Below are 26,857 nucleotides of genomic sequence, written 5' to 3'. Positions count from 1 at the left end.
AATAGTCAAATAATTACCATGTGGGTTATGCTTTATCAAAATTATCTAAATTAAGACAATTAAATGATTTTAAATTTACTCATTTGTGCATAATAAGCATGCCTAATATTGCATTTAAAATAAAAAAAAAACCTTAAATTGGCTGCAAATGTAGCACCATTTTTTTTAGTTTGTTTTTGTCACAGTTGTGAAGCTTTTTCTTTGGTTGTGTCACCATACTCACCTGTAACATGAACATATTTCACAGAGTATTTACAATTACAGCCCTTATTATTATTAGGAAGGGAATGGTTAATAAAATGGAAAATGTCATAATGCCTCTATATCATTCCATGGTGAGACCACACCTTGAATACTGTGTACAATTCTGGTCGCCGCATCTCAAAAAATATATAATTGCGATGGAGAAGGTACAGAGAAGGGCAACCAAAATGATAAAGAGGATGGAACAGCTCCCCTATGAGGAAAGGCTGAAGAGGGTAGGGCTGTTCAGCTTGGAGAAGAGACGACTGAGGGGGGATATGATAGAGGTCTTTAAGATCATGAGAGGTCTTGAACGAGTAGATGCGACTCGATTATTTATACTTATGAATAATAGAAGGACTAGGGGGCATTCCATGAAGTTAGCAAGTAGCACATTTAGGACTAATCGGAGAAAATTCTTTTTCACTCAACACACAATAAAGCTCTGGAATTTGTTGCCAGAGGATGTGGTTAGTGCAGTTACGAGCGGATTTTAAATGCCCTGCTCGCGTAAATCTGGGCGGATTTACGCGAGCAGGGCCCTCGCGCGCCGGCGCGCGCAGAGCCCTGGGACGTGCGTAAGTCCTGGGGTTTTTTAAAGGGGGCGTGTCGGGGGCGTGTCGGGGCGGGGCCGAATGACATGGCGTTTCAGGGGCGGGACGTGGTGTTTCGGGGGTGGGACCAAGGGCGTGGTCGAGGCCTCCTGACCAGCCCCCGGGTTGGATGACGGCGTACCAGGAGTCCGCTGGTGCGCGTAGATTTATGTCTGCTTCTAGCAGGAGTAAATCGAGGGACAAAGGTAAGGGGGGGGGGTTTAGATAGGGCCGAGGGGGTGGGTTAGGTTAGGGAAGGGAGGGGAAGGTGAGGGGAGGGCGAAAGAAAGTTCCCTCCGAGGCCGCTCCGAAATCGGAGCGGCCTCGGAGGGAACGGAGGCAGGCTCTGCGGCTCGGCGCATGCAGGCTGCCCAAAATTGGCAGCCTTGCGCGCGCCGATCCAGGATTTTATAAGATACGCGCGGCTATGCGCGTATCTTATAAAATCCAGCGTACTTTTGTTTGCGCCTGCTGTGCGAACAAAAGTACGCTCTTTTTTAAAATCTTCCCCTTAGTGTAGCTGGGTTCAAAAAAGGTTTGGATACATTCTTGGAGGAGAAGTCCATTAACGGCTATTAATCACGTTTACTTAGAGAATAGCCACTGCTATTAATTGCATCAGTAGCATGGGATCTTCTTAGTGTTTGGGTACTTGCCAGGTTCTTATGACCTGGATTAACCACTTTTGGAAACAGGATGCTAGGCTTGATGGACCCTTGGTCTGACCCAGCATGGCAATTTCTTATGTTCTTATGTTCTTAGAGTAGTTATTAAAGGGGTAATTCTGTAAGACTATGCATACAGTAATTTAGCCAGCAAATACTGGCATATGACAAGTTACACCAATTTTCAAAGCAGACAAATGCATAATTCCATTTTTTAAATTATCTCGCCAAATCTTTTGGTACACATCTACACCCACTAAAATGTGAACAGAATTTTCCTGTACTACACTGCCTTCCATAAAACTGGCATGATTTCTCATAGGGGGTGCGCTTAGGGTGTACCTTCCTTACCAGTCCTTCCACACCCCATGCTCTGGTAGGACATCCAAATAAAAATGGGATTTACTCCACTTGAGACCAACCAACTCATGTTTCTTTTGCACATGAACAATATGACAGGCAAAGATTCCAGTCCAATAAAATGCCAAGCTGCTAGTGCATCAAACAATATTAATTCTATCTGCTGCAAATTTACTATCCAGCATCAAGCATATTGCCAGTTTAATCTGAGATCTCATTAAACAGTGGACAAATGCAACCCTATAGTACTTTCAAAAAGATAACTTGCTCCATACTTCAATCAGAGGTGTCCATTTAATTCTGTTGGTGTTTACCACCTCTGACGCTTACATTTCCTCTAGAGGGAGCTGGGCTCTTCTGGGCTCCTGTAAGGCTGCATGCTGAAGAGAGACCTCTTGCCTGTTCCAAAGTTTTCACATGCTCAAACAACCCAAAACATTGCAACTCCATAAGGGGGCGCTAGAGTACCCTTTTAAATAGCAAACGTGGGTTACTCATACAATTAAAAATCTACATAAATGCATGAAAATGCAAACCTCTCTCTAACCCTGGACTTGGTTACACCTCAGCTTAGTCTGGGTAAACTTATGCATATATACAACATATGCACGTAGGTTTGACTGCATATCAGGTGAGCAATTTTGTAAATGGTCACTCTGCATGTAAAACACTGTTTTATCCACACAAGGCCCTTTGAAAATTACTTTCTTTGATGACAATTTTAAGAATTGTTGCATAAATGCAAAGGCTATGGATACTTTTTGCCTATGGATTTTGCATTATTTTTCAGTGAAAGTATTTTCACTTTGAAACATACCCAAGAAAAGCATCTGCACACATTTGTTTCTACTAATTTTTGTGGGCGATGTTTTCAACATAATCTATGCACATGTCCCTAATTTTGAGAATTAAAATGTATACACATAGTTCTGATTCTTGCCCCAATCCTACCCCATGGAGCAGTGAGCACCTCTCCTTACAGCGGGTAAAAATGCAGATATAGTGGACCTACATATGTACATTTACCTGCACATGAGAAGGGCAATTTTCTAAAAGTCCACTTTAGGTTAAAGGACTGTGTGGGCACATGGATCCCTGATTTCATATCGACGTGTGCATGTGCCCAGAAAAGTGTCAGGGCATGGATGTTCCAGAGGTGGAACCAGCCCTGAGACTCATAGCCTCTAATTTTCCTCAGCTGGTATGTGTAACATACATGTGCTACTTTGCTCCTGCTCCTTGTTAGGCACAGGAGTCTGGAGAACATCAGGCAGGAGAGAGAGAGAGAGAGAAGGGGACTCTTTATCTGGGTCAGTCTGATACTCTATGGGGCAGATTTTAAAAAAGTACGAGTGTGCGTACTTTTGTTCACGCCACCAGCGCAAACAAAAGTACGCCGGATTTTAAAGGCGCACAAGGCCTCGGAGGGAAGTTTCTTTCCGGCGCACCCCACCTTCCCTTTCCTTCCCCTAACTAACCTGCCCCCCAGCCCTAACTAATTCCCCCCTACCTTTATTTCAAAAGTTACGCCTGCCTGAGGCAGGTGTAATTTGCGCGCGCTAGCGCGCCATGTTCCAGTCCTGGGGCTGGTCCGGAGTCTGAGGAAAATATTGACTCAATTTTTTTTCCCACTGATTTTCTCTCAGTTTTGTTTGTTATAATAAACACTGAGAAATTCCCAGGAAAAATAAAATAAAACCTGAAAATGAAGGTCACTAAGTGTAGACTATTACATTGTTCAGGCTCTGTTAAAATATAAAGTGTCCCTTTGTACTTCATTATTTCTTCACATTTTTCTATATAAGTTAATTTTTTAAGAAAAACATTTTTGACTTATACTTCTGCTGCTTATGAATAGCAATTATAAAACAAAAATTCCGTATTGCTGCTCCTAATACCAGAAATATAGTCTGAAACACTTCATGTCTGGCCGATGCTCATTTACATCCCTTTTGGAAGATTTCAAGCACGCTGTTTTTTTATTTGTTGCAGTGAGAAGTCATGCATGTGAAGTAGACCCATATGGCATGCCAGGGGGATGTTCACACATCTGTCTTTTGAGCTCCAGCTACAAAACACGGACCTGTCGCTGCAAGACTGGCTTCAGCTTGGGAAATGATGGCAGATCATGCAAAAGTATGTTGTACCTATCATGTACTTATCAGAAAACATGTTGGCGTCACATTCTCATTGACAATTAACACAATAAAAGCATGAGCTGTTACCAAAAAAAAAATCAACTTTCAGTGGACCGCTGCCATTATACTTTATTAGGTTTCTAGATAGAAACATGTTTGTAGTGCAGAATATTTTGCTTGATAGTTAATTGTACAACAGGAGCCTAATGAATTTAAAAAAATAGTTTCCTTGCAAAACTCAAAAAATTGTGTTCCTTATAATATGAATGCTAAGGTCAATGCTGATTTCAATTGATAGTATTAATATAAAAACATAAGTTCAGAAACCTTGCATAAAGAGTTGGTCAATCTGAGTCTCCATTATCAAGGTCAAATGATCCTCATTTGGCCATTCTCGTTATCTAAAATGTACTGCCATTTTTATTATATCACTAGTATTCCTATTCAGTGTATTGAATCAGCATTAAATATGTTCCAACATACAACAATAAATCATGAATACAGTATTCACAAACTTCTGAACTGAGTTTCTTTCCTATGCTTGAAACAATAATATATTAACATAATAATTGTAGGGAATTTTCTAGAATATGAACAGAGAGGCAGTATCATGTTTTGCCATGCATATTTTAGCAGGTATTGAATTAGTAAAGTATAATGCTATAGGGACCCCGTTATTCAAAGAGTTTTATCGAACTTCTGAAGTTCAGTAAAATCTAAAGTACAAAACCTACTTTATCTAGGGTTACTATAACTATAACTATATATATATATATATATTCTTGCTATATATAGTAACTATATATAGTAACTTTGAGTCAAATCAGATGGACTAAGTCAGTTTTGGTTGTTCCCCATTTCATTTATGATAATATAGCCCTGGTTTCCCTGAGAAAAGAGGGACTACATCTCAGTGCATGTAATGGGATAAAACCATGTCTGGCTATCCTTATCCTTTTCAACATAGGCCTGATTTATTAAGACTTCTTTTCTGTGCCTTTTGGAATGAAGCCTATTATATCAGGTCCTATATCTATTCTCCTAAACTATGATTTCTCAGTTTAAAAAAAACTGACCTTAAACAATAGCTATTCCATGCTTTTTTATTTGGCTGGGTTAATTGTGGGATGCTAATAATATTATGCAAACAAATGCATAATTCCATAGTTTACCTTTTTGTCTTCTGGCTCCCAGTAAAAAAACTAGATTTTCTACACTACATATGTGAGTTCATAGTACTGTATTTACTGAATGCCCTGGTCAGTACCTGAAAGCATGTTCAGTTTAGAATGGTAGATCCTAATGAATTGTAAAATTAAATGCCTACAATGTCATAACTGTACACTTCACACTTAATGGAAAGTTATCCCACAATCTATCATGGCTTTACAACATGGACAAAAACATACAAAAATGATGAATGAGATATAACCTAATCAAGGAAGTAATCTGTGTTTTAATTAAAGTAATGCAATTAGCTAGCCATCTTGAATTAGATACATTCTGATTGCTTGAAAGTTTAATTTTCAGTATTGAATAAAAAAACTCTAATTGTGCCAGTTAATTAAATAAAGGCAATATGCAGTGTAAAGAAGATTAGGCAGCTTAGATTGTTTATGTTTGTAATCTTTCTTCTGCAGGATCCAAGAATGAGTTGTTCTTGTTTTATGGGAAGGGACGCCCGGGAATCATTGCAGGCATGGACCTGAATACCAAAATAGCTGATGAATATATGCTGCCTATTGAGAATCTGGTCAATCCGCGAGCTCTGGATTTCCATGTACAGACCAATTACATTTACTTTGCGGACACCACAAGCTTCTTGATTGGGCGGCAAAAAATAGATGGCACAGGCCGTGAAACTATTCTGAAAGATGGTAAGTGGTAGCAAGGTATAAAAATAGATTTGCATATTAGATATTGCAAGGAAAATGTCAGTGTTTCATATTTTTACAAGTAGAAAATTGTATAAGAAGTGAATAATATTTCATATATATATATATATATATATATATATATATATATAAGGAAACTGAGCAAAAATCAAAAGTATAAAGTGCTTGATTGTTAAATACAAAGAAAATACAGAAAAAAGCACTGTTGAGCTTATCTAAAAAACATTTTTATTTTATTTAAATATATGAAAGTTAAAATAAAAGAGCAGCACCTGCTATATTGAACATAACATATCAAAAAATGCACGAAAACAATACACAGATTGTTTTATAACAAAATCAAGTATACAATTGTAAAGTATATGAAAAAAACTTATATAGACATATTAAGTGGCATGAAATACAAAAATACCTACATACACACACTCGCACATCCCACCTTACTTTACCAAGCAACCATCTACCACACTGCCATAAGAACATAAGAAATTGCCATGCTGGATCAGACCAAGGGTCCATCAAGCCCAGTATCCTGTTTCCAACAGAGGTCAAACCAGGCCACAAGAAACTGGCAAGTACCCAAACACTAAGAAGATCCCATGCTACTAATGCAATTAATAGCATTGGCTATTCCATAACGGGTGGATTTTAAAACCCCTACACGCACCGGCGCGCCTATTTTGCATAGGCCGCCGGCGCGCTTAAAGCCCCGGGACGCGCGTAAGTCCCGGGGCTTTCGAACGGGGAGGGGGGGGGGCGTGTCCGGGGGCGTTTCCGAAACGACGCGGCGTTTCAGGGGCGTGCCGCAGCATTTCGGGGGCGGGCCCGGGGGCATGGTGCCGGCCCGGGGGCGTGGCGCTGGCCCGGGGGCATGGTTGAGGCCTCCGGACCACGCCCCCGGGACCGGAGAACGGAGCGGGGCTGCCGGCGACGCGCGCAAAGGTAAGGGGGGGGTTTAGATAGGGCCGGGGGGGTGGGTTAGGTAGGGGAAGGGAGGGCGAAGAAAAGTTCCCTCCGAGGCCGCTTCGAAATCGGAGCGGCCTCGGAGGGAACAGACAGGCCGCGCTGGGCTCGGCGCGCACAGGTTGCACAAATGTGCACCCCCTTGCGCGTGCCGACCCCGGATTTTATAAGATACGCGCGGCTACACACGTATCTTATAAAATCGCGCCGGTGGCGCGAACAAAAGTACCGGTGCGCATATTGTTTTAAAATCCGCCCCTAAGTAAATAGCAGTTAATGGACTTCCCCTCCAATAACTTATCCAAACCTTTTTTGAACCCAGCTACACTAACTGCACTAACCACATCCTCTGGCAACAAATTCCAGAGCTTAACTGTGCGCTGAGTGAAAAAGAACTTTCTCCGATTAGTCTTAAATGTGTTACTTGCTAACTTCATGGAATGCCCCCTAGTCCTTCTATTATTTGAAAATGTAAATAACCGATTCACATCTAATTTAAAAGAACCCCCTGAAACAACCTGTTCATGTTTTCCTTTTAACCTTTGAGCCTCTTCTTTGACTTCTACCCTGGCACAGGGGCAAGCACATGTGGGTTTCTTCCTAGACGGGGGAAAAGTTAATTTATGAAGGCCATTTGGGGTTTGTTTCATCTGCAGAGCTCTTTTGTACACCAGTCTAATAAGAATAAAACACCAAAACAGCACATAAAGATGGTAACTTTCAAACCAGCATGTGGCACACATGTACACGCTTACATCAGCCTGCGCCCAGGGATGCAGCTATTATATAAATTGTGTGCCTATATGCGTGCATGTTATAAACAAGCCTGGCTGTGCACACAGGCGCCATATTTTAAGTGGGTGCTCAAATCCCGCTACTACTGCGTTAATCGGGGGATTTTAAAAGGGACCCGTGCAGATGCTATTGCCAGTTTTAGCAATTCAACTCCAGTTTGCCCAGTGAAGAGAGAGATCCTTCAAACCCCCCCTAGTTTAATAGCCTTCACTCCCCTCAGTTAGCCCTGACCCTTACAACCCTACAGATCTGCCTATTTGTTTTTAATATTTTAACTTAAATGTCATCCATAGCAGAAGTAAAGTTATGCGGCAGGGGGCCTTGGTACGAGGTAAGTATTTACGCGCATATCTCAGGTTCTTACCCTGAAATGCCTGTGCCCTGCCCAGACCATGCCCACGCCTTGCCCCTTTTTGAAAACTTTCGAGATGTGCATGCTCCGGGAGATACGTGCATACCTCAACAGCTTTTAAAACCTGCTCAGCCCGCGTGAGCCTGACATATTTGCACAGCCCCTAAGTAATGTTCGTGTCCGAGTTTTTGAAATTCCCCTTTATAGATATTGTCAAAAAATCAGTTCCTTTACTGGTCATTGTTTGCTTGTAACACAAATCCATTTCCAGTACACTATTGCTCAGTGCACTAATAGCACAAATAAAATAAATGTCCAGTATCAATAAATATAATCTCATTGTCTAAAATTAGCACAGGCTGCATACCCAGAGCAAGTATGCATTCTGGGAAGGAACCCTTCTCCTGTGTGCAGTTCTTTCTAGGGATGTGAATCGTTTTTGAACGATTAAAATTATCGTCAGATAATTTTAAAATCATCCAAAATCGTTAGAGTGCACGATACAATACAAATGCCCCCGATTTATCGTCAGGGGCATTTGTATTGTATCGTTAAATAGGGCGCAAGAAAACCGGCACACCAAAAAAACCCTAAAACCCACCCCGAACCTTTAAAACAAATCCCCCACCCTCCCGAACCCCCCCAAAATGTTTTAAATTACCTGGGGTCCAGTGGGGGGGTCCCGACGCGACCTCACTATGTCATACGGTCGCCCGTATGACATAGTGAGGGCAAAGGTAGCGCCGGCGCCATTTTGAAGATTGGCAATACGGCCCGCGTGCAGGAGGTCGCTCCCGGACCCCCGCTGGACTTTTGGCAAGTCTTGTGGGGGTCAGGATGCCCCCCCCCCCCCAAGCTGGCCAAAAGTCCCTGGGGGTCCAGCGGGGGTCCGGGGGCGATCTCCTGCACGCATGACGTCGGGAGCCAGGAACCAAAATGGCGCCAGCACTACCTTTGCCCTGTCACATGATAAGGGCAAAGGGCCACCGGCGCCATTTCTCAACGCAGCCATGGCCAGAGAGAGAGGGAGATCGCGTCGGGACCTCCCCACTGGACCCCAGGTAATTTAAAACTTTTTTGGGGGGTTCGGGAGGTGGGGGATTTGTTTTAAAGGTTCGGGGTGGGTTTTAGGGTTTTTTTGGTGTGCCGGTTTTCCCGCCCTTTCCCGATTTATGATTTTTAACGATTTTTAAAAAAAACAAAACACTATGATAAAATTTCCCTCTCCCCCCAGCCAAAATCGATCGTTAAGACAGACGATCACATGATTCACACCTCTAGTTCTTTCTCTTTCTCTTTGGAAATTTTCTCATTTTTTGCGTAAGATGAGCCTCTGGCTGATTCCTGTCATCATTAAACAACTCTTAGGACCTTCTCTTGTTAGTCAGATTTTCTTATGGTTCCCTTAAAATACAATCCTCTTTTTCCAACTTTAAAACTCTCTCCCTGGACAGATGAGGCATAGGAACTTATAGCTCTCCTCTTTGAGATTAACTCTGTGTCTTCTCAGAACTTCATTCCGTCTGAAAATATCCTTCTTCATTGATCTTCAGGAAGCCTAAAAATTTTCTCTGGACTCCTCAGAACCTCTACTCCTATTTAGTATGGACACTCTGATCTTGGATCCCAGCCACCTTCTTAGGACAAGATAATCCTTCAGGCATCACTCTGTTAAGAGAGGGCCACAAAACAGAACTCCCCTTGAAGAGTGAGACCAACTCCAGCACCTCTTTCTTGACAGAAACACCTCCAACTCAAATCTAACTAAACTGACTCTGTATTCATGTAGGCACAAGAGTTTTGTTAAACACATGGTACCTCCCACTAGGGAAAATCATCACAAATATTGCCATGAAATCAAGGAAATCTCTTGCAAAGGTCCATAGTGATTCTGATATGTAAATAGGTCCTCAGAATTGAGAATAGAGCAAAAGACTAATCAAGCTAGCTAGAAGCTGGAAGATAGTGAATTTACTATCCCTTGGCATGACTAAACCAGAGATAATCTTTGCAGGAAGATTGTAATGGTTCTGATGTGTTTTTTTTATGGCATCAGTGGGGGAAGGGGTCTATGGGGACAGTGTGGAGACTGACATCCCCTGTATTGTGTCTATGCTGAGGCAAAAAAAAAATTAATGCAACAAGACAGTTAAGCACCAAATTCCCTCTAATCTGGTCCCCAATACCTTCAGACTGAGGCTCAGATTTTGGATGACTTCATTTAGATGAATTGCTTGGTGTGGGGGGAGCAGGCTGAGCAACAGTGACAAGAGTGGGGACCATCAACAATGCAAAGAGGTACTGGGAGCAAAAGTGTGGGCCTTGGTTCACTGTATCTTAAAATGGGTAGTATAATCCACTGAAGTCTAAATACTGGATGAGACCACTTTGAAGAAAGAATGAAAGAGGGCAGGAAATCACTAGAGGTAAATGTGTATGGTTTATGCAGTATACATGGATGATTCAGTTGGTTGGATTGGGACGGTGGATTATCTGTGCCATGTGCAAAAAATCCTGCACCTAAGGCAATGAGTTAAAACCAAAGCAGTTGAAGTGGAATAAAAAACATTGCAAGGCACCAATAAAGGGATAAAGGAGCAGAAGCACTGGCATTAAAACTCCAAAACATAGGTGCACAGCAAGGCAGCATGAGGAATCGCACCAAAATAAAGGCAACATGGTACCAACAATGGCATAAATGCACCTTTAAGGTAGTGTATAGGTGTCTTCCTCAATCTACCTTAAAGGACTAGGCTCAGGTATCCCGCTTTGTCCTGCTTAAGCATGGGCTCCCCAAGGTATCCTGGGAGGAGGAGGGAGATGAGCCCAGTTGAACTGACGGAAGAGGAGGGAGATAGGAGGAGGAGGGAGATGAGCCCAGGTGAACTGACGGAGACCCAGCATGCCGACTAAAGACTTGTGTAAGGTTGGTAAACTGCTTGCCTTTAGAGTAGAGACTACCAGAGTTCAGGGAGTCTGTTCTGCTGTCTACTGTCTATTGTGTGTCCTTAAAGATCACTGTAAACAAAGGACACTTTAAGCACAGCCAGAGTTCCTGTGGCTGTAATATGCCACTGACTGCTCAAGTACCACAGCACCAAAGAAGGGCAAAATAGCATCAAAAGTCTCTTGAACAGCCAATGGCACCAAAACAGTGGCATGAACCCCCAGAGGCTTTCTTTGGCTGTTACTCTGTTTTGAAAACTTCCTGCTACGGTTGAATCCATTTTCCAAGAATGGCATGAACAGCCAAAGGAACCAAAGCAGTGGTGTTCATGCCTTTGGTTAGCTGTCTCTGGCTGTTCATGCCATACTTGGAAAGTGGAATCAATTGTGGCAGGAAGTTTCCAAAGCATAGTAGCCTAGTAATGATGGCAGAAAAAGAACCAAATGGTCCATCAAATCTGCCCAGTAAGTTTTTTTTTTATGGTAGTAACTACTGCTCCATGCAGGTTAACTCCATTTTTCTATGAAGGGTAGTAACTGCCACTCTGTGCAGTTACCCCCAAGCCTTATGATAAGGGTAGTAATATCTAGAAATGTGCTTAGTTTTAAGTTTTCGGGTTGGGTGCTTCATGGAAAAGTTTGTTTTCCTACTTTTTTTTTTTTGGCAAAATGGACCAAAAAAACCCCCCACCCCAACCCTTCAAATTTACTTAATTACAACCCTCAGGCCTCCACCATCCTGACACCCCCCCCCCCCCCCCAAGACTTAATAAAAGCCCTGTTGGTCCATCTGGGTCCCGGGAGCGATCTCTCCCTCTTGGGCCGTCAGCTGCCACTAATCAAAATGGCGCCGGTGGCCCTTTGCCCTTACCATGTGACAGGGGCTACTGGTGCCATTGGTCTGCCCCGTCACATGGAAGGAGCAATGGATGGCTCACACCATTTTCAAAGATGTAAGTCAGCATATTTTAAACATGTGCACATAAAAAAAAAATTTAGCATTTTTATCAATTAGTCCACTTGTTTGCCTAGTCCTGATCCAGGTCATTAAAACACTCCTGGTTCTTCATCCTGAAATCCTCTCAGTTCACCAAGGCCTTCCACCCAATCAATACTATACAGTAAACACTAGTGATGCAAGCAAGTTGGCAAATCTAGTTATCTTTTAAAATAACAACTTATGGGCTGGATTTTCAAAAGGTTACGTGCGCCGGGCCTATTTTCAAAAAGCCCGGCAATGCGCATAAAGCCCCGGGACGGGTGTAAATCCCGGGGCTTGCAAAAAGGGGCGGTCCAGGGCGAGGTGGGGCGGTCCGGGGCGGGGTGGGGCGGAGTCACAGGCCCCCGGCACAGCGGCCATTTGCCGCTGTGGCGGGGATCCTGCACCGGCAGTTGGCAGACACGCACAAATTACTTCAGTCTCAGGGCTGAAGTAAGTTTTACAACAAGAAAAAAAAAAAAGAAAAAGGGGTAAGGGAGAAAGGGCGGGGAGGTAAGGGAAGGGAATGGGGGGTGGGGAGTAGGGAAAGGGGGAAGGCAGCGTGGCTCGGCGCGCGCAATGTTCACAGTTGTGCACTCCCTTGTGCGCGTCCACCCCGATTTTATGACATGCGCGTGCAAAATCTGGCGAACATATGTGAGCACCAGATAGCGTAAATGTGTGTAAATGTTGGATCCACCCCAGATCACTCCCTTTTTAAGTGTGTATATGTACATGCGAAAGTGAAAATACATGTGTATTTTTGACATTTATAAAATAAGCAATATGTGAGTAGAGGCTACTTAAGCACATATATGCAACTTTTTATGTGTAAAATATTTTGAAAATTCACCCCTCAATATAGGTGCAATATAGTGTAAATCTATTTCTCAATCAGTTATATTTAAAATTAATCTTCAGAGATATCTTAATACTGTAGCAAAAATATATTTTTTAATCACATCATTACCCTGAAGCAGAATCATGAAAGTCAACTTGAAATTATTTTAAACAGAGAATGCAAAACTGGAGAATTCAAAGTACCTAAAAACAAAGGAATTCACAGTGAAAACTGAAATAAGTTTAATATTATTTTAGGAAGACATCATATGTACTATTCTGTATTTAGTTTCAGAAGATGTGTTATCCAGATGTTTATAATCCTGGCTGGTTGTTTGGTTTTTAGATCTTGATAATGTAGAAGGAATAGCAGTGGACTGGCTGGGAAATAATCTGTACTGGACAAATGATGGCTACCGAAAAACCATAAACATAGCCAGATTGGAGAAAGCCTCCCAAAGTCGGAAAACATTATTAGAAGGAGACATGTCACATCCAAGAGGAATTGTCGTTGATCCTATTAATGGGTATGGTTGAAGTGAATATATATTCTACTCTCATTAAGTTATTTATTTATTTATTTATTTATTTATTTATTTATAGTTTTTCTATACCGATTTTCCTGCATAACATGCATATCAAACCGGTTTACAATACAACTGAATAAGCAGAAAGTAAACTTCCTTAGTCTAATACATTTAAACATCTTTAACTACATATTTTTTTAAACAGTGTAAAAGTTATGTCTATAGTTAAATAAATGTATAATAATTTCAAATCAGGTAGACTCAAATCATATATATGATTTTATTTGTTGTACATAGCTTTGGAAGATTTTATTGTAAAACATTGAAAGTGATTTATAAATTTTATAAATAAAGAATTAATATTATGCAATAGGGATGTGAATCGTTTTCCATATCGTCTTAACGATAGAAATCGTGTGGCAGGGCAAGAAAATCGTCTTAGGCACGATTTTTTAGTTAAAAAATCGTTAAAAATCGTTTTTTCCGATGAGTGCGCACTAACTCGAGTTAGTGCGCACTAACGGGAGTTAGTGCGCACTAACTGGGAGTTAGTGCGCACTAACTGAAAATGATACAATTTGACACTTTTCAGGTCAGTTAAGGTCAGTTTAGGAATGAATATGTATTCCTATTGGCTGCCCTCTTATTTATTCATGTTACCAAGTTTCCTACTGACAGTATATGGGGGATGGGAAATGGAAACAGTTGGTAGCTTGACAAAACAAGTAATGTGATCAGTCAATGTGACTAGAACTTGTGCCCTAACCCTGATACCAGGGGTATTGTGATCTTCCTGCACACAGTGCCCTATCCCTATTAATACCAGGAGTGTTGTGATCTTCCTGCACACAGTGCCCTATCCCTAATACCAGGGGTGTTGTGATCTTCCTGCACACAGTGCCCTATTCCTGATACTGGGGGTGTTGTGATCTTCCTGCACACAGTGCCCTATTCCTGATACCGGGGGTGTTGTGATCTTCTTGCACACATCCCGATATCAGGGATAGGGCACTGCATGCAGGAAGATCACAACACTCCTGGTATTAATAGGGATAGGGCACTGCTTGCAGGAAGATCACAACACTCCTGGTATTAATAGGGATAGGGCACTGCATGCAGGAAGATCACAACACCCCTGGTATCAGGGATAGGGCACTGTGTGCAGGAAGATCACAATACCCCGGAGGAGTGAGGGTCAGGCAGCTCCCCCCTGTCTGTGAAGCCAGCCTCTCACTAGTAATGCAGGGAGGGAGCTGTCTCAGACTTCACCATCCTCCCCCCCCCCCTCACCCACACACCATTCACTAGCTGGGACATGGGGGAAGTCAGGAGTGAGGGTCAGGCAGCTCCCCCCTGTCTGTGAAGCCAGCCTCTCACTAGTAATGCAGGGAGGGAGCTGTCTCAGACTTCACCATCCTCCCCCCCCCCCCTCACCCACACACCATTCACTAGCTGGGACATGGGGGAAGTCAGGAGTGAGGGTCAGGCAGCTCCCCCCTGTCTGTGAAGCCAGCCTCTCACTAGTAATGCAGGGAGGGAGCTGTCTCAGACTTCACCATCCTCCCCCCCCCCCTCACCCACACACCATTCACTAGCTGGGACATGGGGAAGTCAGGAGTGAGGGTCAGGCAGCTCCCCCCTGTCTGTGAAGCCAGCCTCTCACTAGTAATGCAGGGAGGGAGCTGTCTCAGACTTCACCATCCACCCCCCCCCCCCCTCACCCACACACCATTCACTAGCTGGGACATGGGGGAAGTCAGGAGTGAGGGTCAGGCAGCTCCCCCCTGTCTGTGAAGCCAGCCTCTCACTAGTAATGCAGGGAGGGAGCTGTCTCAGACTTCACCATCCTCCCCCCCCCCCCCTCACCCACACACCATTCACTAGCTGGGACATGGGGGAAGTCAGGAGTGAGGGTCAGGCAGCTCCCCCCTGTCTGTGAAGCCAGCCTCTCACTAGTAATGCAGGGAGGGAGCTGTCTCAGACTTCACCATCCTCCCCCCCCCCCTCACCCACACACCATTCACTAGCTGGGACATGGGGAAGTCAGGAGTGAGGGTCAGGCAGCTCCCCCCTGTCTGTGAAGCCAGCCTCTCACTAGTAATGCAGGGAGGGAGCTGTCTCAGACTTCACCATCCTCCCCCCCCCCCCTCACCCACACACCATTCACTAGCTGGGACATGGGGGAAGTCAGGAGTGAGGGTCAGGCAGCTCCCCCCTGTCTGTGAAGCCAGCCTCTCACTAGTAATGCAGGGAGGGAGCTGTCTCAGACTGGTATCAGGGTTAGGGCACTGTGTGCAGGAAGATCACAACACTCCTGGTATTAATAGGGATAGGGCACTGTAAGAGATGACTGTAGTAGATTGAATAAAGATCTGATGTTTCTGCTCTCCTCACACCAAACAAAAACAACACACAAGCAGAGAAGCCCTTCTTACAAAGCTGAGCTAGTGAGTTAAGTAGGAGGAAAAGTAAACATACTGGTGCCAGTGTGGCTACTTAAAAAATACACTTACCAACAATCAATTACATATATTTGAACTGTGTACAGTTCCAGCCAGGACCACCTTTCTAAAATGCACAGTGATTGGCAAATTCAACATGCACTAGCATTTCAGGTGCCTGCTAACAAAAATAATAAACAAACAAGTTCTAGTCACGTGAGTGCTGATCATTACATTACTTTTTTTGTCAAGCTTCCAACTGTTTCCATTTCACATCCCCCCAACCATATTGGTAACATCAATAGATAAGAGCACAGCCAGCCAATAGGAATACATACATACATATTCATTCCTAAGTGACCTTTACTGACCTGGGAAGTGTGAACACTTTGTTTCATTTTCTGTTGGTGTTCGTTAGTTTCCAGTTCCATTTCCCATCCCCCCTACCATCACCTCAGTGGTAACCTTGGTAACATCAATAGATAAGAGGGCAGCCAGCCAATAGGAACACATATTCATTCCTAACTGACCTTCAGTGACCTGGAAAGTGTTTATTTGTATCATTTTCAGTTAGTGCGCACTAACTCGAGTTAGTGCGCACTAACACGATTTAACGATTTTTAACGATAAATCGTTAGAATTTCTATTGTATCGTGTTCTATAACGATTTAAGACGATATAAACATTATCGGACGATAATTTTAATCGTTGAAAAACGATTCACATCCCTATTATGCAACATATATGTAGATGTCATTCAGAGGAAAAGGCTGAATATACCTTTTGTACCATATTGTGGTTAACTCCTCTCGTAAACTTTAGATAAGCATCAATGATAATCTAGACCAGGGATGGCCAACTCTGGTCCTTGAGAAATAGAGATGAGCTTAGTTTTTCCATGTCAGGTTGGATTTCGGTTTGGGCTCTTCGTTGGAAAACTTTATTTTCCAGCGGATCATTTTTCGGCTGCACGGATCAGGAAACACGAGCCGGAAAATGAATAATAAAAAAAATGAATCAGAAAAAAAACACCCCAACCCTTCAATTTTACTTTATTACAACCCCCCCTTCCATTCCAATCCCTCCCCAAGACTTACTAAAAGCCCTGGTGGTCCAGCAGGGTCCCACGAGCGATGTCTCCCTCTCGGCCTGTTGGGCCTCCCACGAATCAAAATGGCACTGGTGCCCTTTGCCCTTATGAGGTGACAGGGGCTACCGGTGCCATTGGTCAGCCCTGTCACATAATAGGAGCAATGGACGGCCCCCGCAATTTTCTAAGATGGCGTTGGCTGTCCATTGTTCCTACCATGTGACAGGGGCCAACCAATGGCACCGGTAGCCCCTGTCACATCATAAGGGCAAAGGGCACCGGTGCCATTTTGATTTGTGGTAGGCCCGATGGCCCGAGTGGGAGGGATCGGGATGGTAGGGGGGGGGGTTGTAATAAAGTAAAATTAAAGGGTTGGGGTGGTTGGGGTTGTTTTTTTTAAAATCAATGTGCCCCTCCCCCCTTCACTAACCCAAGAAACAAATTTTCCCTGAAGTTCGGAAAAAATCCGTTTTGGGGTTCGGGTCCCCCGAACCACGACAAAGTAGGCAATTTCGTTGAAATTGCCTAATTTGTGATAAAATAATGCACATCTCTATTGAGAACCACAAACAGGCCAGATTTTCAGGATATACACAATGAATATGCATGAGATAGATTTACATACACTGTCTCCATTGTTTGCAAATCTATTTCATTGATGGCTGAGGGGAGATATGATAGAGGTCTATAAAATAATGAGTGGAATGGAACAAGTAAACATTAATCAGTTGTTTACTGTTTTCAAAAAGTACAAAGCCCAAGGGATACACAATGAAATTACTGGGTAATACATTTAAAACTAAAAGGAGAAAATAATTATTTTACTCAACACATAATTAAGCTCTAGAATTTGTTGCCAGAGATAGTAGTGAAAGCTGTTAGTATAATTGCATTTAAAAAAGGTTTGGACAAGTTCTGGAGGAAAAGTCCATTAACAATTATAAAGGTAGAGTTGCAGAAATCCACCTCTTATTCTTGTGATAAGCAGATTGGAATCTATCTATCCCTTGGTATCCTGCCATGTACGTGTGACCTGGCTTGGCCACTGTTGGAAACAGGATACAGCAAAAATGCTTACCTGTAACAGGATCACAGGATGTTAGTTTTCACACATGGGTGACATCATCAGATGGAGCCCGATGCATCCATGTGGGGTCCCTCTTCAGTCTCATAACATAGATTTATGATAAAATAAAAATAGCAGAAACTCAACTCCGCAGGGTGGTGGGTGGGTTTCATGAGGAGTAACATCCTGCTGTCCTTGGAGAACACTTGTTACAGATAAGCAACTCTGCTTTCTCCAAGGACAAGCAGGATGGCAGTCCTCACACATGGGTGAATCCCTAGCTACAAGATGCTTCCCAAACACAAAAGGGGACCAGCTAACCAGGTGCTAATGGGTACAACAACACTGGTGCTGTTGCTAACAGAAGGGGAGAGAACCTGAATCCAAACAATGGGTCCTAGGTTGGGAGAGCTGGAATCTACACATCAAACAGGTTCCTGAGGAAAGACCGGTTAAACCTACTGTCAAGTCATCCATCCCTATCTTGTCAGTAATGGGATGTGAATGTGTGATGAAAATTCCACATTGCAGCCTTGCAGATCTCCTCCATGGGAACTGTTCACAAGTGACCCTCAAGATGCAGTTCCTCCTGGGCATAACAGAAGGAGATGCAATCTCCTAGCCAATTGGATATCATCTGTTTGGCAATGGCAACACCCAACCTATTCTTATCAAAAGAAACAAAATGTTGGGTGGACTGTCTATTGGCTTCCACAGAAAAGAAGAGACTGAAGAGGGACCCATGTGGATGTTTGGTATAGGGAATGCTGGGCATGCTTAGTGTGCCTAGTGAAATTTTTTAGAAACTTTGACATATTTTTAGTATTGGGCTCTATCTGATGATGTCAACCATGTGTGAGGACTACCATCCAGCTTGACCCATCACCAAAACCCAGTTTTGTTCCTAGAGCTAGGCCCAGTTTGCCTCAGACCTAGGCATGGCCCAATCCTGAGGTCTGGCTTTGGCCAGATCCCATCACTGAAATGAAAGCCTGGACCTAGGCTGAGTCCCGACATCAGGGCCTACTCTGAATTTGGGTCCTGTCACTGAAGCTAAGGCTTTGGCCTTGGCACAAACCTAAGGCCAGAGCCTGACCATGACCAAGTCTCAGCATCAGAATCCAAGTCTAGTCTTCGTCCTAGGTTCAAGGCCTAGCACCAGGCTTTATGTTATCTTCTTTCTTCTTCTTTCAAAGTAAAATGACACCATCCAGTGAAAGGACATGCCTCAGTGATGTCAGTAGTGCACCTTTCTTCCATCCAGAATGTGCCTATACAATTGTTGGTAACCTAAAAGTTAAATACAATAATGTGTTATTGAACAAAACCCTCATTAAATCAATACATTCATCAAATGAGAGAATAGACATCAAGCATCTAAACAATTTACACAATGAGAAAATATAATACACTAATATGTTTATTATAATAATTACATCATATGATATCATATTATATTAGTGTAATATATTTTCTCATTGTGTAAATTATTTAGATGTTTGATATATACCCTCTCATTTGATGAATGTACATTTCATCAGCCATCAAAATGCACCATCTACTTGGGAGGAAAACGTCTTAGTAACATCACTTAGTAACATCCTTCCACTGGATGTCATCATTTTTCATTAATGCAAGAAGAAGAAAGAAGACAGAGGTAAGCCTGGATCTAAGCCTCGAGCCTGGTGCTAGGCCTACGCCCAAGCCCAGGTGATGGGACACAGCCTTGGCCAGGACACTGTATAAGACCCAGATTTAAGCCTTGGGTCAGGATCTAGGATTAGGCCATGCCATTGCATTGGGCCCAGCCATCAGTAACAGATTCCAGGCTTGGCCAGATCCCAGTCTAAGACCCCGGCCTTTGTGATAGGATCCAGTGTTTGGCCTAATCATAAGCCCAGGCCATAGTTTCATTTACTGTGTAGTCAATGAGGTCTTCTCCCACTGACTTCAATGTAAAACAAAAAAAATCTAAAGAAATAAGGAATGCATTTTATTTTTCATTTCATCTGAACCTGACAAATGACTGTGATCTCTGAAACAAATAAATTGCTACAATATTTTTTGACCCTGCATATTCCTACTCCCCTTCATGAAATGGAAACCCCTATTTTATAATTAGTACTGACATAAATAAGGTTTAACAAATGAAATCATGCAACTCAGACTTAACCTAACTTTATTTGTCTGGAAATTCCTGCCAACAACTATGTATGCTTTAGAGGAGAATTAACAGTCTATACTGAATTTTCAGAGTTCATGGGATATGCAGTCAGTGTAAAACATATAGGGGCAGTTTTTCAAAGGCTAAGCACGTAACCTGAGAAAATCTGCCCCTGCGTGTGCTGAGCTTATTTTGCATAGGCTCGGCGGTGCATGCAAGCCCCGGGACGTGCATATGTCCCGGGGCATGCAAAAAGGGGCGTTCTGTGGGTGAGGTCGTGGGCAGGGCGCCGGCCCGAGGGCATTCCGGGGGTGGGACCGAGGCCTCCGGCAGAGCTGCCGTGCCAAGGGATGGCGCGCCGGCAGCTGGCCGGCGTGTGCAAGGGCAGGCGTAACTTTTGAGATAGAGATCAGGAGGGGGTTTTAGTTAGGGCTGGGGGGTGGGTTAGATAGGGGAAGGGAGGGGAAGGTGGGGGAAGGTGAGGGGGCGAAAGGAAAGTTCCCTCCGAGGCCGCTTTGGTTTCGGAGCGGCCTCAGAGGGAACGGGGAAAACCATTGGGGCTTCCCTAGGGCTCGGCGTGTGCAAGGTGCACAAGTGTGCACCCCCTTGCACACGCCGACCCCAGATTTTATAACATGCGTGCGGTTCCGCGTGCATGTTATAAAATTGGGCATAGATTTGTTCGCGCCGGGTTGCGCGAATAAATCTACACCCTCACGCTGTTTTTAAAATCTGACCCATATTATATCAAACTATCTGGCACCCCCAAGGTTTGATATACCATACTCCTAGTCTACTCTACACTCTCTTTTGGGAACACAGAATTCAAATCCCTAATTACTTCCTGAAGCTTCTCACACACACACACTTGACCTCAGACATTTCTCTCCCACCATCCTGGGCTTCTCCTACCAGCAATGTACAGGCTTCCCTGTATCGTCCTTAGGCTTTTTTCAGGGGGAAGAATTGCCTACTCTCCATTCCTTGGCCTTGGGCCTTCTTCCTTGGGGGAATAAGCCCCTGTAGAGCCCACTCCATATGTGAGAGGTTTCCAGGCTCACCAGCTCATAGGTTGGCTACTTCAGGACTCTGCATCCTGTAGGACCCTCTCTCCTGAAGTTCCATCCTAGAAAGGGCAACTCTTATCAATGTAACCTAGAATTTATACCTTCCTAGGCCACATCCTCACCAATAATGTCCTCCCATTATTCTTAAAGTGACAACCTTCAAATCTTCTTAATCCACATTGCCTTAAAATATCCCAGAAACCACACCCATAGATCCCATATTACACAAAATGCCATCCAGTTGACATTAAGCAAAAATGCAGATTAAGACATGCAACATTTTTCAAAATACTTAAAAAATGACAAACCCAAGGTCTCCCCCACCAAAAATATCTTGTACTACTAACCAATAATGGGGCACAATCAAAGTGGAGGGGAAGCCCATTAGGAGGCTATTTTTATTTTGGAAAGCACAGAGTCTGCTAGGGACTCCAAACTGCCTATAGAATCAATTTCTATCTGCAGCGAGTATGACAATTTTCATCATACAGGGGGACCCTGAGATAGTGAGTAGGCTGGAGCTCAAGGACAAGGCAAGGGAAACTGCAAAATCAAGCACTCTGATCCTGGTTTATTTAAGGCACCACATTAAGCCTATTGAGACTGTCTTTCCCATGGGTTGAGTCCTCTGGTGGTGATGGCCGCCACTCCTTTGGCTGCACACAGCTGGAACCAGGAGTTAGGTTACACAAGAAGCCTATCATAGCCATGAGGAGAAACCACCTAACCACGCTCCTTCAGGGAAGACATCTTTGTATGGAAGGCCAAGCCACACCTAGAGCCTGAGGTTGGAATGAAGACAAATGAAGAATCTAAAACCAAATGAAGCAATGACACCACAGAAAGCACTGGATACACAAGGTGCACACAGCCCTGCAGGAATAGTATAGGACACTGCAGGAAAGACTGGGAACATGAAGTATTGAACAAAGTTCTGCCAAGTTAGATCAAAAAGATCCACAGTAGAAATTCATAATAAACCAGGAAACAAGATAGCCCTGAAGAGGAAAAGGGAAATATAGAGCCAGGAAAACATACTGACACCTGCTAGTTGAAGGCAAAATTCACTTTATCATGACATGAATTTGGGCTAAGCCACCCACGGGCTGGCAGTAAACCTCTCAGCAAGTAGTTGAGATATCACAGTAGTCTCCACAGTTTTCCGATCAATATGCAAACTGTGGAAACCAGTATTGTCATAACTGCTACTGAAAATAGAAGGAAGTCAGGGCTGAGCTTTACAAAATAAAAGTCCTTAAAAATCATAACCCCTATGCATTGGGCCGGTGCAAGGGAATTAGGCGCCTTAGGCAAACCTTCTGCCTTGTGCCCGCTGCCGACCCCCCCCCCCCCCCCCTTTCCTGGTCTCGGCTCCGACTCCTCTGTCATTCATGCTCGCCGTGTGTGTGCTTCTCTGGGCCGTGAGCAGGTTAAGTGCCGCTCGTGGCCCGCCAAATCTCTACTCATCGTTGCCATTTGCGGGATAGGCTCTGATCGTGGCCCCACATGGCTGCTCTTTGGGGCCCCTTAATGGTTGGCATCCTAGACGACCTCATAGTTTGCCTAATGGGATGCACCAGCTCTGCCTGAACATACATAAATAGCAATATATATATGTAAATCATTCAATCCTCATCAACCGTCTAAAGGAAATAGGCATTTCCGGCTCCGCACTTCGCTGGTTCAAATCCTTTCTTTCCAACAGGCACTACAAAGTTAAAATTAATAACAAAGAATCCCACCCAGTCCCGTCTAATCAAGGAGTACCACAAGGCTCATCACTCTCTCCCACCCTGTTTAATATTTATCTACTTCCGCTATGCCAACTACTCAATACCCTCAATCTTACCCACTATATATATGCTGATGATGTGCAGATTCTAATCCCAATCTCGGACCCCAACTCCACTACACTAAACTTTTGGAACAATTGTATGCATTCCATCAATCTCCTTCTATCGAGTCTCAACATGGTTCTCAATACGTCCAAAACAGAACTCCTTGTCATCTCCCCCAGCGACAATAAATCTGTAGTCAAAAACACAACTATACCACTAGTCAGCCAGGTGAGAAACCTGGGGCTACCCTAGACTCCAGATTGAACTTCAAAAAGTTCATCAATACTACAACAAAAGAATGTTTCTTTAAGCTACAGGTCCTAAAACAGCTAAGACCACTCCTACACTTCCATGATTTCCGTTCAGTTCTTCAAGCCATAATGTTTTCAAAGATTGACTACTGCAACGCATTACTACTCGGTCTACCCGCCTCTTCCACTAAACCTCTACAGAGGCTGCAAAACACAGCAGCCAGGATTCTTACTAAATCATGTCGTAAAGACCACATCACACCAATTCTAAAAATCCTACACTGGCTACCAATCCACTATGGAATACTCTTCAAGACTCTTACTATCATTCACAAATCTGTCTACCAGCAATCCTCACTCCAACTCTCCTTTCCACTCAAACTTCATGCTTCCACAAGGCCGATCAGATCCGCATACAAAGGCTCTCTCCAGGCTCCCCCAAGCAAACTCTTGGTCCACAACTCCATCCATAAACGAGCACTTTCGACAGCGGGTCCGCTCCATTGGAATTCTCTCCTCCCAGAGATTCGTCAGGAACAATGCCATCTATCTTTCAGAAAGAAACTGAAAACCTGGCTGTTCGTCCAGGCTTACGGTTGATAGAGCCTTTATCAACCAATATTGTCTCTTTTCACCTTCCTACCCATTCCCTTTCTCCTCCCCCGACCCATCCCCCGCCCTGCCTCTACCCCCCCCCCCCCCCCCCCACTTACCTCACCTGTTCCTACCTTCCACAGGAAATTTACTCCTGATAATTGCCTATGATAAATCTCCAGCCAAATTCTTTAACATTTTGTTAACCTTTTTTTTATCTCGCTACTTAATTGTTTTTTGTTGATGACTACTTTCAGTACTCTCCAGTATTTACACAAGTTAACTTAGACAAATTATTTATTTATTATTGTGTAATATTGCTATTTACACAAGTTAACTTAGACAAATCAGGCTTTATTTTTCAAAACACTTTAAGAACATAAGAACATAAGAAAATGCCATACTGGGTCAGACCAAGGGTCCATCAAGCCCAGCATCCTGTTTCCAACAGTGGCCAATCCAGGCCATAAGAACCTGGCAAGTACCCCAAAACTAAGTCTATTCCATGTTACCATTGCTAATGGCAGTGGCTATTCTCTAAGTGAACTTAATAGCAGGTAATGGACTTCTCTTCCAAGAACTTATCCAATCCTTTTTTAAACACTGCTATACTAACTGCTCTAACCACATCCTCTGGCAACAAATTCCAGAGCTTTATTGTGCGTTGAGTAAAAAAGAACTTTCTCCGATTAGTTTTAAATGTGCCCCATGCTAACTTCATGGAGTGCCCCCTAGTCTTTCTATTATATGAAAGAGTAAATGACCGATTCACATCTACCCGTTCTAGACCTCTCATAATTTTAAACATCTCTAACATATCCCCCCTCAGCCGTCTCTTCTCCAAGCTGAAAAGTCCTAACCTCTTTAGTCTTTATGAGATGCGACGACCACAATTGTACACAGTATTCAAGGTGTGGTCTCACCATGGAGCGATACAGAGGCATTATGACATTTTCCGTTTTATTCACCATTCCCTTTCTAATAATTCCCAACATTCTGTTTGCTTTTTTGACTGCCACAGCACACTGAACTGACGATTTCAATGTGTTATCCACTATGACGCCTAGATCTCTTTCTTGGGTTGTTGCACCTAATGTGGAACCCAACATTGTGTAATTATACCATGGGTTATTTTTCCCTATATGCATCACCTTGCACTTATCCACATACAATTTAATCTGCCATTTGGATGCCCAATGTTCCAGTCTCACAAGGTCTTCCTGCAATTTATCACAATCTGCTTGTGATTTAACTACTCTGAACAATTTTGTGTCATCTGCAAATTTGATTATCTCACTCGTATTTCTTTCCAGATCATTTATAAATATATTGAAAAGTAAGGGTCCCAATACAGATCCCTGAGGCACTCCACTGTCCACTCTCTTCCACTGAGAAAATTGTCCATTTAATCCTACTCTCTGTTTCCTGTCTTTTAGCCAGTTTGCAATCCACGAAAGGACATCACCACCTATCCCATGACTTTTTACTTTTCCTAGAAGCCTCTCATGAGGAACTTTGTCAAACGCCTTCTGAAAATCCAAGATTACTACATCTACCGGTTCACCTTTAACCATGTGTTTATTAACTCCTTCAAAAAAGTGAAGCAGATTTGTGAGGCAAGACTTGCCCTGGGTAAAGCCATGCTGACTTTGTTCCATTAAACCATGTCTTTCTATATGTTCTGAGATTTTGATGTTTAGAACACTTTCCACTATTTTTCCTGGCACTGAAGTCAGGCTAACCAGTCTGTAGTTTCCCGGATCGCCCCTGGAGCCCTTTTTAAATATTGGAGTTACATTTGCTATCCTCCAGTCTTCAGGTACAATGGATGATTTTAATGATAGTTTAAAAATTTTTACTAATAGGTCTGAAATTTCATTTTTTAGTTCCTTCAGAACTCTGGGGTGTATACCATCTGGTCCAGGTGATTTACTACTCTTCAGTTTGTCAATCAGGCCTACCACATCTTCTAGGTTCACCGTGATTTGATTCAGTCCATGTGAATCATTACCCATGAAAACCTTCTCCATTACGGGTACCTCCCCAACATCCTCTTCAGTATGCACCAAAGTGAAAAAATCATTTAATATTTCTGTGATGGCCTTATCTTCTCTAAGTGCCCCTTTAACCCCTTGATCATCTAACGGTCCAACTGACTCCCTAAGAGGCTTTCTGCTGCGGATATATTAAAAAAACAATTTACTGTGAGTTTTTGCCTCTACAGCCAACTTCTTTTCAAATTCTCTCTTAGCCTGTCTTATCAATGTCTTACATTTAACTTTCTCCCATTCTTTTTCTGTAGCAAAATCCTGAAAACAGGATCAATTGAATGCATAAAGCAACTGTAAAATAATCAGTTATACATGCAATAAACTGTACATAATATCTAACAAATAGATTTTACAGTCTTAGATAATTTGATTTAATTTAATTTAGACATTCTTTTTTAAACCACCTTTCTGGGCCAACCCTAGCCCATCTGTCGTGGAAATCAACAATAAAAATATTACACAATCTAAAGTGTTAATGCAACATTTCCCATTTCTTTAATTTTAATGACCCTTGGGTATATTCATAGATACAGTTTATTTGTCTTTAAATCTTTTCTATTTTTCTTGAGAAATTAAAGAAAATAGCACTTTGAGCACATTCAGCATCAAGCTTAAGGAGAACAACATGCTCATTGAAAGTAACTGATTGTCTTTCAAGATATACATATTTCCTGACTCAACCATATGTTTTGCATTGTTGAACAAATTTATACTTAAGAGTTCTTTACTGCATCTAGGACGATATTGCAGCAGCAGAGCAGTGATATAAAAAATATTGCCATTTAGTTGAAAAAAAGGGGTGGTCTGTGATAACATGGAATTTGCTGCCACAAAATGTATGCTCCCAGCAGCATTAAAGGGTCCTCTTTATGATCAACAACCTCACAATCCACAAGTCTATAATTTATCTTGCATGTAAGACATGCAAGCCTGTCCATGTTTAAAGATGGGGTTCCTCTTTACTGTTTATGATTTATTTATAAAATTTCTATCCTGCCC

The 26,857-nt window shown here is 43.0% G+C and overlaps 1 protein-coding gene across 1 annotated transcript in view; it reads left to right on the top strand.

Moving 5' to 3' along the window:
• Nucleotides 1-26,857, top strand: part of LRP1B (LDL receptor related protein 1B) — a 3,516,099-nt gene that overhangs the window by 1,615,095 nt on the left and 1,874,147 nt on the right. Inside the window, 3 exon segments of the mRNA XM_029607894.1 lie at nt 3,854-3,997; nt 5,640-5,876; nt 13,116-13,296. Of these exon segments, the coding sequence (XP_029463754.1) occupies nt 3,854-3,997; nt 5,640-5,876; nt 13,116-13,296 (562 nt within the window).

The sequence above is a fragment of the Rhinatrema bivittatum genome, chromosome 6, assembly GCF_901001135.1.
Source record: "Rhinatrema bivittatum chromosome 6, aRhiBiv1.1, whole genome shotgun sequence".
Taxonomy (NCBI): Eukaryota; Metazoa; Chordata; class Amphibia; order Gymnophiona; family Rhinatrematidae; genus Rhinatrema; species Rhinatrema bivittatum.
Note: the sequence above shows the minus strand (reverse complement) of the source record. Positions and strands in the feature narration are given on the sequence as shown.